This window comes from Pongo pygmaeus, chromosome 10 (genome assembly GCF_028885625.2).
Source record: "Pongo pygmaeus isolate AG05252 chromosome 10, NHGRI_mPonPyg2-v2.0_pri, whole genome shotgun sequence".
Classification (NCBI taxonomy): domain Eukaryota; kingdom Metazoa; phylum Chordata; class Mammalia; order Primates; family Hominidae; genus Pongo; species Pongo pygmaeus.
The window spans coordinates 102,085,761-102,099,806 of record NC_072383.2 but is presented as its reverse complement, the minus strand read 5'-3'; the positions used below and the strand labels follow the sequence as shown (position 1 = coordinate 102,099,806).

The window sequence follows — 14,046 nt, the reverse complement described above, 5'->3', positions numbered from 1 at the left end:
ACCTAATGTCAGCAATATTGAGTAAATAGAAGCATTTATTCATTTAATCGTTAGTTAAAAACACAAATAAAGAAACAAAAAACCCGAAAGACATTATACATACAGTATGGATTCAACTATTTACAAGTTATATGGAAAAAAACCCAAGACTGAAACATGCCAAAATATTTAAGGTTTCCTATATGCGACAGAATACAAATTGATATTTTTTCTTTCTTTATACCTTTCAAACTTTACAAGCTGTATATAATTTGCTTGTATTACTTTAATCAGGAAAAAAAACAAAGCAAAAGAGAACTAATCTCTCCTTTTATGTGGATCCTAAGGAGATGTTTTCATTACATCTAAGAAGATGGGGAATGAATTGCAAAGTCATAAATTAAAATACCTGATTTTTTCCTACCAAAAAGAGAAAACTTTACGTAATTTCCACAGGTAGAAATGACTCAGTCACTATTTGAGTGTTAGTATCTATACTAAGGATAAAAGTTCAATTTCAGCTATCAAATGCTATGCTTGATTGCAGAAGTCTAACTATACCATTGATTCAGACTTTGCTAGTAGTTTTGTTTACAGTAAAACCTGGTCAGAATTAATTTTTATGTATATGTGTATTTGCATCTCTACACAATGAACTTTACACAGTTTCTTTACCCTAATGTGTCTTAAGTCTACCACTTTAAAGTTTGATATTCCATCCTAAAACAAATTTTTAGAATATTTAATTATTATTTTGGTTGCCAAACAATAACTACAGTCTTTGAGACATTGTAACAAAATTTCTTCTTAAAGAAAATTGTATTTGGGGGTCCTAATAGCCCAGGTTTTAACTTCCTTTCTTTTGCAAATATCTTTTAAAATAAAAAATGGGTATCCTTTCAATTGTCCCTTTTTCTGGCTTATAAGGGAATTCTCTTAAAGAGAGATCTCTATCAGCAGTAAAGCAGATTGCTTTGTGAAAGCTAACAGGGCAAGAAAGATTTTCTACATATAGACTAACACAGAAATTTCTACAAACGGATGTTAACATTCTTCTTTTTATTGGGCTTCCTTCATCTCAATTTTCTTTGCAATGAGATACCAAGAAGCAAGTCTCAAAGTCCAAGCATTGTGCCACTTACCTATACAGTCTGGGCCCCAGTGACCAGGACAACACTGAGGTTGGAGATAGTCCTTCCTACAAATATGGCGGCATCCAGGGAGAGACAGAGAGTATGTTCTGACCTCAAACGTGTACCTTGGAGGGTAAAAAGAGGACATTAACCCACGATAAGAGCAATGCAGTTACTCTAGGTGGTAGAATTGCCTTAGCTTTCAATTTAGGTCTTAATACTTATCTACAGTTAAAAATATCTAGATGGAGAAATGCAAATCAAAACTACAATGAGATAGCGTCTCACACCAGTTAGAATGGCAATCATTAAAAAGTCAGGAAACAACAGGTGCTGGAGAGGATGTGGAGAAATAGGAACACTTTTACACTGTTGGTGGGACTGTAAACTAGTTCAACCATTGTGGAAGTCAGTGTGGTGATTCCTCAGGGATCTAGGACTAGAAATATCATTTGACCCAGCCATCCCATTACTGGGTATATACCCAAAGGACTATAAATCATGCTGCTATAAAGACACATGCACACATATGTTTATTGTGGCACTATTCACAATAGCAAAGACTTGGAACCAACCCAAATGTCCATCAGTGATAGACTGGATTAAGAAAATGTGGCACATATACACCATGGAATACTATGCAGCCATAAAAAAGGATGAGTTCATGTCCTTTGTAGGGACATGGATGAAATTGGAAATCATCATTCTCAGTAAACTATCACAAGGACAAAAAACCAAACACCGCATGTCCTCACTCATAGATGGGAATTGAACAATGAGCACTCACGGACACAGGAAGGGGAACATCACACTCTGGGGACTGTTGTGGGGTGGGGGGAGGGGGGAGGGACAGCATTAGGAGATATACCTAATGCTAAATGACGAGTTAATGGGTGCAGCACACCAGCATGGCACATGTATACATATGTAACTAACCTGCACATTGTGCACATGTACCCTAAAACTTAAAGTATAATAAAAAAAATATCTAGCTGGAACACATTTGGCTTTCTAGGTAGCATAAAACTTAATTATGATTATTTTTAATTGTGAGAAATGGATGAAAAAATCAGAGAACAATGAACATACGGGGGAAATATGTAAAGTGATATCAGAAGTGAAGTTAGTAGATGAAATAAATATTAAGGCCTAGGCACATGCTAGAAGTATATCTAAAACTTATCACTGAGTGTCCTAGCAGTCAATGCAGGAAGGGAGAGATCATGAGTTACAAAATGCACAGTATGTGTGGATTTAAAGCAAACTCATTGCTCAGGCTTAGCATATTTATTGGAGATATTGCAGATGTAGAAATGCCTGTGGCAAAGGCAGTATAATGCAGCAAGGAACATTTCCCACAATATCCTTGTAGGAGATACAATGATGAGTTCCTTAGAAGAGTTTCTAGTGCCAGCTGAGATATAGTTCTGGAATAACAATTCTATGGAGGTTAAACACTATTGTCTATTTAAAGGGATCTCTGCAGGCATGGCTTATTCTAGGATTAGACTTAGTGTATCTAGAGACAATCCTTCATAAATGTTGTTTCTTTCCATTTCTTTCAACTGGGCTGCTGTTAAGAATAACGTGATGAGGAATTCAAGGTTGTCCTCCCAAACCCGTCCTTGAAATATAGCTGATTAACAGCACAGTCACACACTTTATGAACAGTCAAGTTGGGGATAGAAATGACTTTTTTTGAATGGTTGAGAATAGTGGCAGGGACACCTCTTCACAAAGGTAGGCAGAAGGAGAGTCCAAGGGCAGGACCAAATATCCCTTCAGGAACTAATTTTGAAAGAATACAAGTGGCCAATAGGTGTATAAAAAGGTGCTCAACATCACTAAACAGCAGGGAAAGGCAAATCAAAACCACAGTGAGATACGTCCTCACAGCTATTATGATGGTTATTATAAAAAGCATGAAACAAAAGGCAACAAGTGTTGGCAAGGATGTGGAGAAAAGGGAACACCTGTACACTGTTGGTGAGAATGTAAATTGGTATAACTGCTATAGAAAAAAGTATGGAGGTCCTTCAAAAATTAAAAATAAAACTACCATATGATCCATTAATCCTACTTCTGGTTATATATCCAAAAAAATTGAAATTAGGATCTTAAAGAGATCGCTTCACTCTCATGTTCACTGCAGCATTATTCACAATAGCCAAGACATGGAAGCAACATAAACATCCATCAATGGATGAATGGATAAAGAAAATGTGGTATATACATATGCTGAAATATTACTCAGCCCTTAACAAGAAGGAAATCTTGTAACTTGCGACAACATGGATGAACCTAGAAGATATCATGCTAAGTGAAATAAGCTAGACACAGAAGAAGAAATACTATATGATCCCACCTATATGAGGAATATAAATAGAATGGAATGGTGGTTGTTAAGGGTTGGAAGGATGAGAAAATGGGAAGGTATTGTTTGCAGGGTACAAAATTTTGCTACGAAAGATGAAAACATTCTAGAGATTTAGTGCCTAAACAATAACGTAATATATGCTTAAACATTGCAAAGAGAAGAGATCTTATGTTAAGCGTTCTTACCACAAAAAAGAGGGGGGAGAAAACTTTTGAAGATGATGGATATGTTTATGACACTGATTGTGGTGTTGGTTTCATGGATTGTACTTATCTTCAAACTCATCAAGTTGTGTACATCAAGAATGTCCAGGTTTTTGTACGTCAGTAATATCTCAATAAGGTGATTTTTAAACAGATCCAAAGAACATAAAACAAAAGAACCAATCTTGAGTTTGTTCCAGCATAGATGAATGATAGACCAAAGTTATTAAATCTAAAACATTTCTGAATGCAAAAATTTTATCCTGTGTGTGTGCGTGTATGTGTGTGTGTGCTTGTGTGTTTGTGTGTTGGAATATAACCAAGTGTCCACCTTGGCAATGAACAAAAAAGTAGCCAGTACAAAAAAGTTTTCAGCTTTGGTAATTGAGTGTTAACTGTTGCATATGCTTGCTATTTTTTTTTTTTTTTTTTTTTTCAGAAAGACTCAGAAGCAATCAAGGTGTTACAAGTCCTGATTATGCAGACATTAATCACGTACCATACGAACTCCAATCATCGTATTAGAATCTAACCTCCAAAAGGAGGAACAGGTAAAAATTATCCCATCTGATGATACCCACTGCTTGCTAATTCTAGGTTAGTTAATGCTGGGAAACTTTTATTTAAAATGATGATTTTGATTTTAGAATATAGTGTGGTCACATTAAGCAAATGTGAATTTAAAATAGTGTGATATAATAGTGTTAAGGTTTCATTTCATGCAAAATAAAAAAAAAATCCTCCCACCCAGAATTAAAAGCAAACTCATTGAGTACTATCTAATTTCTAAATAAACAGGCTGAGCAAATACAAATTGCATTTGCAGTTGAGCCCCATGGCTGCACCCATTAGCTAGTGAGCGGAACCACTTGTCATCCTTTGCCAGAATTAGCCTTGAATTATCAGAGTTTTTGAATCCCAAGAGGTCTTCAAGAATGCAAAGTTTACATAAAATGCAACCGTGCTGCAATTCATCTTTCCCCCTTCTTCGACTTCTAATTAGTATCAAGGTCCATAGCAAAAGAGATGACTATCACACTCAAGGCTTTTAACACATTCAAGACTAGAATTCTTTCCAAATTAAATAAAACCCAGAGTTTCAAAATACAGGCAAAATGAAAAGAGAATGTTTATGTGCAATACAAGATAAGTCAATTTTGTATTAAAATGTGAATGAATAACAATATATATTTTATTTTTTGAGATATAGTTTCACTCTGTCACCCAGGCTGGAGTGCAGTGGCTCAATCTCGGCTCACTGCAACTTCCTCCTCCTGGGTTCAAGTGATTCTCGTGCCTCAAGCTCCTGAGTAGCTGGGATTACAGGCAGGTGCTACCAGGCCTGGCTAATTTTTGTATTTTTAGTAGAGATGAGTTTTCACCATGTTGGACAGGTTGGTCTTGAACTACTGATCTTAAGTGATCCTCCCATCTCGGCCTCCCAGAGTGCTGGGATTACAGGCATGAACCACCACACCTGGCCAACGATATATATTTTAGACTTAAGTTCATAAATTGTGAGTTACCTAAGTTTGGGCTTATTGTCTTAGAGCAAGAGAAAAGTCATGGAAATGCTTTGCAGTTTTTGAGACAGGGACTTTCAAGTTGGATTCATAGTTCCATCACGTTTATTTTCTCATGAGTACCTGCAATCTCGAACCCCTACAGAGCCACTGGTAATCTTGGTGTAACCATCCGGGCACTTGACTCCAAGGTTAAGAGCACAGGATCGGCACTCGGTCCTAATTGTAAGAAGAGACTTCCTATCACATCTTCTTGCCTGTGTAAATATAAAAAAAAGAACATTAATTTCTGTTATCAGAGTCTTGCAAAACATCTAGCATGGCCAATCTTCTCCACTGGAATGTCTCCAATCATCTCAATGGAACGTCAGGGATGGTGATAAGGTTGATTGGTAATGACTGGTTTGCTCCTTTCAATCTTATCTGGAAAGAGTATTGAGATCAATAAGCAATGTCTGCCATGGCTGTAGGTGAAAGAAGAGCCACTGTTTGTACCATACATTGGCCATACCTGAGCTAGAGTCCGAAGTCTAGCAAGGTAAGATAATGTTATTACCCACATTTATCCAAGTGGGGAACCTGAAATATATTGCAGAATACACTCTCAAGTGAAAAATTCGTAAAGCAGGTTATTCGAGGTCAATTGGTCATAGATCAGCAGATCTCTAGGATGTTCTTTCATCATTGATTCCACAGGAATGTCTGTTCTGGAGCCAGCACTGTGCCAGTGCCGTGGAGGATACAGTTACTGTTTCAAAGATATTTGCAATCTTTAGATTACAATCCAACTGAAAAGTAGACTCCCAGAGAGCAGGGATGTTTCTCTGTTTTGTCCACTGTTGTACCTAAGCCCTAAAATAGTATCTGACGCATAGCAGTGCTCTGTGAATACTTGTTGATTAAACGAATGAACTGGGGAAATCAGACGCACTAGAAACAGTTATTTAGCAACATAAGGTGGTGGAGATGTAACTACTAAATTGAATGATCCAGACCCAATTTGACACTGTCTTTAGGATCCCCTGTTGCTCATAATGCCGAGGCTGATCCTCCCCGAGAGATGCCTCCCTTTCCTCAACTTTTCTTCATTTCCCCATCAAGCTTAAGATGGAGCAGCTTTGTACAACAAAGAGAGACTAAACTTGGGGATCAAAAGACCTAAGTTTGGAGTCAAACTCTATATCTTGCTAAGTGTACAATCTTGAATGAATTACGTAATTACCCTTTGCCATCACCTATAAAGAGGAGATATTAATAACCACTCTTGAGGTTATTGAGACCTTTAAATGATGACGGTCATTTAAGCAGGTGCAAATCTCCTGGCAAAAATGTCTGAAGTATCACAGGTGGTGAATGCTGGCTGCTGTAACTCTTCACTCACCTTTGTGCCTGTTTCCTCTCCTAACTGCCATGTTCTCACTGGGCTGCTGAATCATATCTTTCAAGGCCCTGTTTCACACTACCTCTTTCACAAAACCACACTCATTTTTCTTCCTTTTCTCAACTTCTACTCTTCCTGTGGCTGGCCCAGTGGAGCACAATTTTGTTGGTTTTTGCACTCCATTAAAAGACACCTGATTCTTATTTGCTTAACTCTTAGAAATATGCTGTGCCAACATGCTGAGGTAAAACTGAGCATAGAGCAGTTAGTAGAGAGAAGGGGCAGGATCTCTTGAACCCCAAACCTTGACCTTTCCAGGGCAAGGAGTCTAATCCAGGCATTTCCTGGGAAGGCAGAAAGGACCTGCCAATCAAAAAAGACATTACCAACACATTTTGAGGCCCTGCTTTTTGAACAGGTTTGCTTTAGGCCGTAGGACAGAGCAGAAAGAGGTAGGCTTCTTCTTGGGCAGGATTATGTCTCATGCTTCTATATTATCCCACAGCTCATCCACGGGCCCAATAATAGGTTAGGCATGATGGAAATGTCACCACTGCTTCTAAGTTCATTGAAATATATAAAGCCTGCATAAAAAGAAACTTTACATCTTCAGAACGATTATTGGTTATGCATCCATTCAGAGGTATCCTCTTATTTGATCTTCAGTGCAGGCATCATCATCCTCATTTTAGCTGGAAGAAAACTGAGGTGAGGGGTGTTGTAGTGACTTGCCCAAGGTCACCCTGCGAGTTACTGGTCTTGTGATTCCTTGATTAGCCCTTTCTCTTTCCTGCACCTGAGTGGAGTATAGAAAACTGAAATTTCTATTTTTACCAGGAGTTTTCATTTGGTGATCATCATGAACCAAAATAGCACTAGAAGGTTCTTTATTGAGTAATAATAAAAGCTACACTTAGACAGAGTTTGAATTAACCTCCTTTAATTGTCAGGACACCTCCACATTTTTTTCTTAAAGCAGGCTTTTCTTTACATGAGGGTTTCACATTTGGATAAGTATGTGGGGTTACAGTACTTTGTCTTTTCTTTCTTTGTGGGCTAGATTTAAAACCTTCTTCTTAAGAAACATCTTGACCTTCAAATTGCCCTTTTCAAATGAAAAGGCTCATTGTCTCTCTCATACAGTATTTACAAAGTTGTCCTCTCTGAAAAGTAAATGCAGCTTATTTAAATTAGTTAAGGTCTGATTTCTGCATGAATGCAAACACTTGGTGATAATGATGATGATGATGGTGATTAAGAAGATGATGATGGTGATGGTAATTACTATCATTTGTGGAGCACTGTCAGGGGCGAGACTGAAGCTTGAAGAGATTAAAAAACTTGCTCAGGGTCAAACAGCTGTGGACGATCATGACTGATCCTCAGACCTATTTGTTAAACAGAAAAATGAGATCCACAGTTCAAACTCACCCCGACCAAATTTCAAAGCTGGAGCACTTGGCCATTAGGCCATCTTCCCATATTTTCATGAAAACATTATCAGAGCATGCAGCCAACTGTAATAAAATTGGTGTTGATAAAAATTTGCCTGGCACAGGTGCAGAATCATGGTTAAGATTCATTCTTGATGGATCAGAAATCATATGCTGTCTCACTGACAGCTGGCGTCACTCTGTGATGACACCTTGCTGAGCTTGCTTGAGGGTTCGGTGTGCTGATGTACTTCATAGGGGCTACTGGTAAGACCTCCCTGGGAACTTTTACTACAGCTCTGTGGAAGGCAGAAGAGATGAAAGAGTGAAGGCCTGATGATTTTGGAAATATTTCTGATACTTGTGTTCCTTACTGAGATAGCCACCCTGGAATTCCCCAGACCATCTCTCCACAGCCATAGTTATTTTCTACAGTCAGGAAGATGGGATGGTAGATATTCACAGTAATGAGACTATTAGAACAAATGAAAAACAAGATGCCAACAGCTGCACTGGAAAGAGGATCGTTAGCACTAAAATTAGAGATTCCAACAACAGCGGGGCACTTTAGCACAGGAAGAGCAGCAAGTGGGTTAGCACACCTTCAGAAAGATGGTGCACCACAATTAGGACTTAGTCTCCACAAACATTCTCTGTATTTTATAAAGTCCAGATTTCACCCTTTACCCATAACAATAGAGGAAAACAACAAGCTTTTGAACATATCATGACAATTAACAAATGAAAAATATGAAAGTCTCCTCTTACCTGCCCTGTAGTTTCAGCTGGGGAGCAGAAATTTTGTACAACGAATCCGAGACAAAAAATCACTAAATGTTGTAGCATGATGAGGAAATATTTGCTCCTTTTCTGTGCCAAGCACCTGTCAGGCTGACTTAGCTATTTTAACTTAGTTTGATAAACTCCCAGTGAATTCTTTCTCATTTCACTATTTACTTTTAAATCCCTTCCTTTCCTTTTTCCTAGATCGAACCAGGAGATAGGTGAGATCTGCCTTCAGAAAGGAAAAATGGCAAATCCAGGAGTCTTGGTGAAATTGGCCACTGTAAATGGTCTATATATCCTGCTGAATGACAGGATATCCTGCAGGGGCTGAGGCAGAGGCTTGGCCCGGGATTTTTGTGCCTGTGAAGCTCTCAGAACGTTCCTGCCTCTCCTCTACTCTGCCCCCACCTCTAGTCCTGCCTACTGCTGCCCTGCGGCCCTGCCAACGTTTCCACAACCACGCCATGGAACACTGCAGGCCTTTTGGTGCCAATGTAAAGGTCCAAGCTTGCTGTCCGGCAGGTTGGGGGAGTGCCCATAAGTGAGCACGGTCCCAGGTATGGAATGAATGTTGCAGAAACCTTGCAGGAGGTGGTGGCTTCGCCCTGGGTAAACTCTACTGCAAAAAAAGTCTCCTTGCAGATGCTGACAGGTGGGTTTTTGACTCATTCTTTCTTCTTTTCCATGCCACTTCAGAAACAAGTGACTGAGCCTGTAGGGTCAATCTTACGCTTTAAGTTTCAGATCTAAAGCCACCCCTTCCAGGAAGCCTTCTTGTGCTGCCCCTCCACAGGACCCTGAAGATGTTCCCACAATTTTTCACATAAAGCCATGAAAGCTGAGGTCACATCTATCTGTCTGTCTCCCATGCCCAGCTATGAATGCCTTGAGGACAGAAGAATATAGCCTCATCTTCTCTGTACCCCTTGATGCCTAGAGCAGAGACCTGCACTTGAAAATAATGAAAATGGTTAAGAATAGTAGCCATTACTTTTTGAAAACTTACTACATGCTAGTCACTATTCTAGGCCTCTCCATGGATTTAGTTGTTTAATTCTCACAGTACTTGGTGAAACAGGATGATTCTTCTCATTTTACAGAGGAGGAAACTGAGGCAGAGAGGTTAAGGAATTTATCCAAGGCCACACATCTAATGGGTGGTAAATCTAGTATTCAAACTGTGTGGCTCCAGAGCCAGTGCTGCCAACCACTGCCCTCTGCTGCTGAAACAATCAATATTTAATGAATAAATAAATAATACATGGTGTTCCCAATCCTATTGGAAACCATGATGGAAATGTGTCAGACCCAGCACCAGGAAGGATAAGGTCTGGACTTATTAACAAAACAGGGCACGTCTCATGACACTAAATTAAATGGGAGATTCATGCACTTACAGATACTAATTTTGGTTAAATGATCCTTTATTTCTCTACAAAGTTTCTCTCTCTCTCTCTCTCCCCGTGACTCCTTTCAACTTTTGTAACAACATTTATAATGACTGATAATCTAGGAAACTTTTCCAACATAGGCCCCTCAGAGCCCAGCCCAGAAACCTGGGTGGGGAGCTCAAAAAAAAAAAATGCCTAATGCTTAGCTCCCCTCCAGAATAACCAAATCAGAATACCTAGGAGTGGGGTACAGGAGAATTTTCCAAAGCTTCCTGGGTGATTTCACTTGCATTGGACTGTTGCTTGAGGAGAAATTGATTACGATTGTGTGAAACCAGTGAGACTTTGATATTTATCTGTTACAGCAGCTGTGTTACCTTAAAAAATATACCAGGGACATAAATTGGATGCTTCTTTCTGATTCTTTTCTTTCTAAAGGATGTAGATAAAAATCTGGGGCTTGGAACAGTCTTGATTTCAGGGGAAATAATAAAATGAGCTCATACTAGCATTCCCTAAATAATGTTTTATTAAATACAATTTAGTTACGGAAAATGCTGTAGGGGTAGTGGGGAAGAATTCTCTTGCCAGATAATTTGGGACACCTGTCTGTCATGGCCCTTTCTCATGGATTGGCCATGCTTGTTAGTCCATTGAAAGTTCTGAGAAGTCCTTTAAAACAACGCAACCAAATGAAACAAAAAACAGTTCAACTTTGCTTAAGGCAGTATTTCCCAAGCTTTTGAGACTAGGGGACGCTTTCTGTTTTTGCAAATTTATATTGGCAAACTCCAGATTCTGTGTTCTATCAGCGTCTCTAAGGGAAGTACCATGTTAGACTTTAGCAGGTAGATTATTTCATTTTTCAGTTGCTAGAAGTGGAGGTTAGCCTGCCAGTGGCCACAGAGACCCGTACATAGAGTTTATCAATTAGTTGCATTAAAAAATGCCTATAACACACATGGCATTCTTTAAAAATTGTTTGAATAGGTGTGTTAATTAATTTTGTTTTTGTTAGGCTCTTTTGATTGCTATAAACAGGGATTCTTCACATTATTTTAAATCCCTGTCCCCTCTCCCTAAAATATGCCTGCAATTAACAAGTAAACTGCTTAAACTGGTACCTAGCACACAATAGGTATTCAGTCACCCTTAACTATTACTCTACAGTTAAAATATGCAAATGTAACAGACAGCAGCTACACAGACCTCTACCCTGAGTCCACCGTAGCTCAGAAGTAGGTCTGGATTTTCCCCTGTCCTGGTTTGTCTCAGTTTTGCTGATCTATGTGTCCATGCTGGGTGAAATGTCACTTTCTTTATTGTGGTCTATATTCCTTTTGCAGATTGTTGTAATTTCTGTCTCATTTCAAGTGGTTTTTAATCAGCAATATTCCATGGGCAGTGTGCTCCCTCCAGTTTCCTCCTTGTGCTGTGGACAGTCACATAAGACTGGGTGCGGCTGTCCACTCCCCAGGACTGCTGTTTGCTCTCTCACTGCCTCCTCTTCGCGCCTTCCTTGATCAGCACTCACCTCCTTTGCCCCTGCGATTTGTCCTCAGTGGCGACAATGTGAGAGGTTATAGTTTCCTCTTGGGTGAGAGGAGGAATTTTCTGATTGGAATCTGAAGAGACTTTTCCCATATTGGAACAGGAAAAAATGGGAAAATGTTGGAAAGTTCCTGGGTAACAATGTGGAATATACTCTTTGGCTGTAGGATTCTGTTACTTGTTAGTGTTTCACTGCTCTTTTCTCTATGTCATGCTTGTCACTGAGTTTTTAGTCCTTGATCAGTTTGGGTAATAGCATGGTTCATGTGTGCTTTGAGAAGGATTCAAGAAAGAGGACTCATCACCTTCATCATCATCACCATCACATCATGGCAGACTCATACATAGCTTTTATCATGTGCCCAGCACTCTTCTGATCTCTAACTGATAACTTATTTAATCTTTTAAATAAATGTCACCAAATCTTCATATTGATTTAATACATTTAAATTTTAACACATTGAATATTGACCATAAGCCTAATGCACAAGTATTCCTATTTATAACTTGCAGATGAGAAGACTGAGACAAAGAAAGGAAGAGTAACTAATTACATAAGTATTACTACTATTCCCATTTTTCAGGTGAGAAGACTGAGGCAAAAAGACCATGAGTAACTTGTCCGAGGTCACAAAGCTAGGGAGTGGTGGGTAAGGATTTGAATCCAGGCAATGTGGATCCAGAGGCTGATGCTGAGACATCCACTTGACTTGCTTTGGTCTTTCATGAACCTTGAACAAGGTCTTCCCGAACTTTGTGAGATGGCCAATGGGAGTAGAGTTCATTCTTATGAAGTAGAACAAGCTTAGCTGTTTACATCGTATCTTTTACTTGCAGGAGAAAAAAGACTAGAAATTGCAAATCTGAGGTCAATTTTCTGGTTAAAAAAGTTTTTTAAAAAAAATTCTTTTGCCAGCTTTTGACCAACTGAAGAAGAAAAAGATCTCAAAACAGCAGCTAGGTATAGATCTTTCTTGAATAGCTATCTAGATAATTGAAAAAGTTGCTTCATAGTTTCAACAGATCCAACAACTCCTAGAATTTTTCCAACAGAAAGTGGTGCTTTGGGAAGTGACAATTTTAGAAAAGAGATAACAATAGTAAGTCCCTAAAAACTTTCAGTAGGATAAATCAGTGAGAACCATTTGGAAAGGCCTCCATGGACCCCTCCATGACTAATGGGGGACCTTGATAAAATTGATTCTGGCCAAGGTGGAGCAAGCAGAACTAACAAAGCAAGCTTTCAAAATATCCGTTTATGATTTCTAGTAGTTAAAAAAATGCTCTCCCAGTGGGAGAGAGAGGTGTTTCTGCTGCACCCTGTGGATTTCTTGCTGAGTAGGCACTTTTAATGAAATCCAGTTTTATTCTACAAATAGCTTGGTGTTAGATTCAGCTGAGCATTCCTTTTGTCTATTCATTGGGCAGAATTCTTGGCACCTGAAACATCTTGGCTAGAGGACAAAACACTTTTTATCTCTTCTTTACATCTTATTGTAACATTCAACCAATCCAATGGCTATTTATATTCCAAATATTGAAATTATTAAAAAGGAATTATCTTCCTCCTCCTCTTCCTTGTTTGATGTCTTTTTTATACTGATCATCTGAGCAGTATTGCAATTCTTTTTTCTTTGTCCTTCTCTTCTTCCTGGTTGGGTAAGACAAAGGACTTAACAAGCTAAACTGAGAGTAGTCTATAGTTTTCTATCATGTTTTGAAATAACTCCTGCTTAAAAAAAGTTTCAAGTGAAAATCTAGAATAATATATTATTTGGCTTGATTTATAAAGGTAGCTATGCTAAATATTCTCTTTATTTCGATTGTGTAGACATAGGTCATGTCCGATGGGATGACTTGTTTCTTGGTTGTCATCACACACTAAGTTTTACTTGTCTGCTTATTTACTCAAAAAACATTTATGGAATGCCATTCATTATGCTGTACTCTGAGGGCATAGAGATAGTTAAGCCATATTGCCTTGTGCATTATAACTTCCAGCATACTTTCATACTTATTATATCATTAAACTTAAATATTACTATGCCTTTGTGAAATAGACTGAGCAAAGGGTATTATCTTGATTTGGCAGATGTGAAAATTGAGGCATAGAGAAATTGAGCCGTTTATTCAGCGTTGATAAGTGAGTATGTGATTGAACTAGTAATAGATGACGAGTAATCTTACTCTAGTCTTATGCTTTGCCTGCTGTGGCAGCCACCATTCTGATATTTGATACCTAAGCTAATGAATGGATTAACTGTGGTTCATTGAGTTCACTCATTAAAA

At 38.6% G+C, this 14,046-nt stretch overlaps 1 protein-coding gene and 1 non-coding gene across 2 annotated transcripts in view; both read right to left on the bottom strand.

Moving 5' to 3' along the window:
• Positions 1-9,082, bottom strand: part of STAB2 (stabilin 2) — a 182,662-nt gene extending 173,580 nt beyond the window's left edge. The window contains exons 1-3 of the mRNA XM_054443474.1: positions 8,798-9,082; positions 5,339-5,472; positions 1,122-1,237 (exon numbers count right to left, since the gene is read on the bottom strand). Coding sequence (XP_054299449.1) covers positions 1,122-1,237; positions 5,339-5,472; positions 8,798-8,875 — 328 coding nt within the window. The 5' untranslated portion in view covers positions 8,876-9,082. The remainder of the gene's footprint in view (positions 1-1,121; positions 1,238-5,338; positions 5,473-8,797) is intronic.
• LOC129011048 (U8 small nucleolar RNA) lies at positions 4,137-4,266 on the bottom strand. The gene has a single exon (XR_008493180.1). It is a non-coding gene; the product is annotated as a U8 small nucleolar RNA (small nucleolar RNA).
• Positions 9,083-14,046: the final 4,964 nt, after the last annotated feature.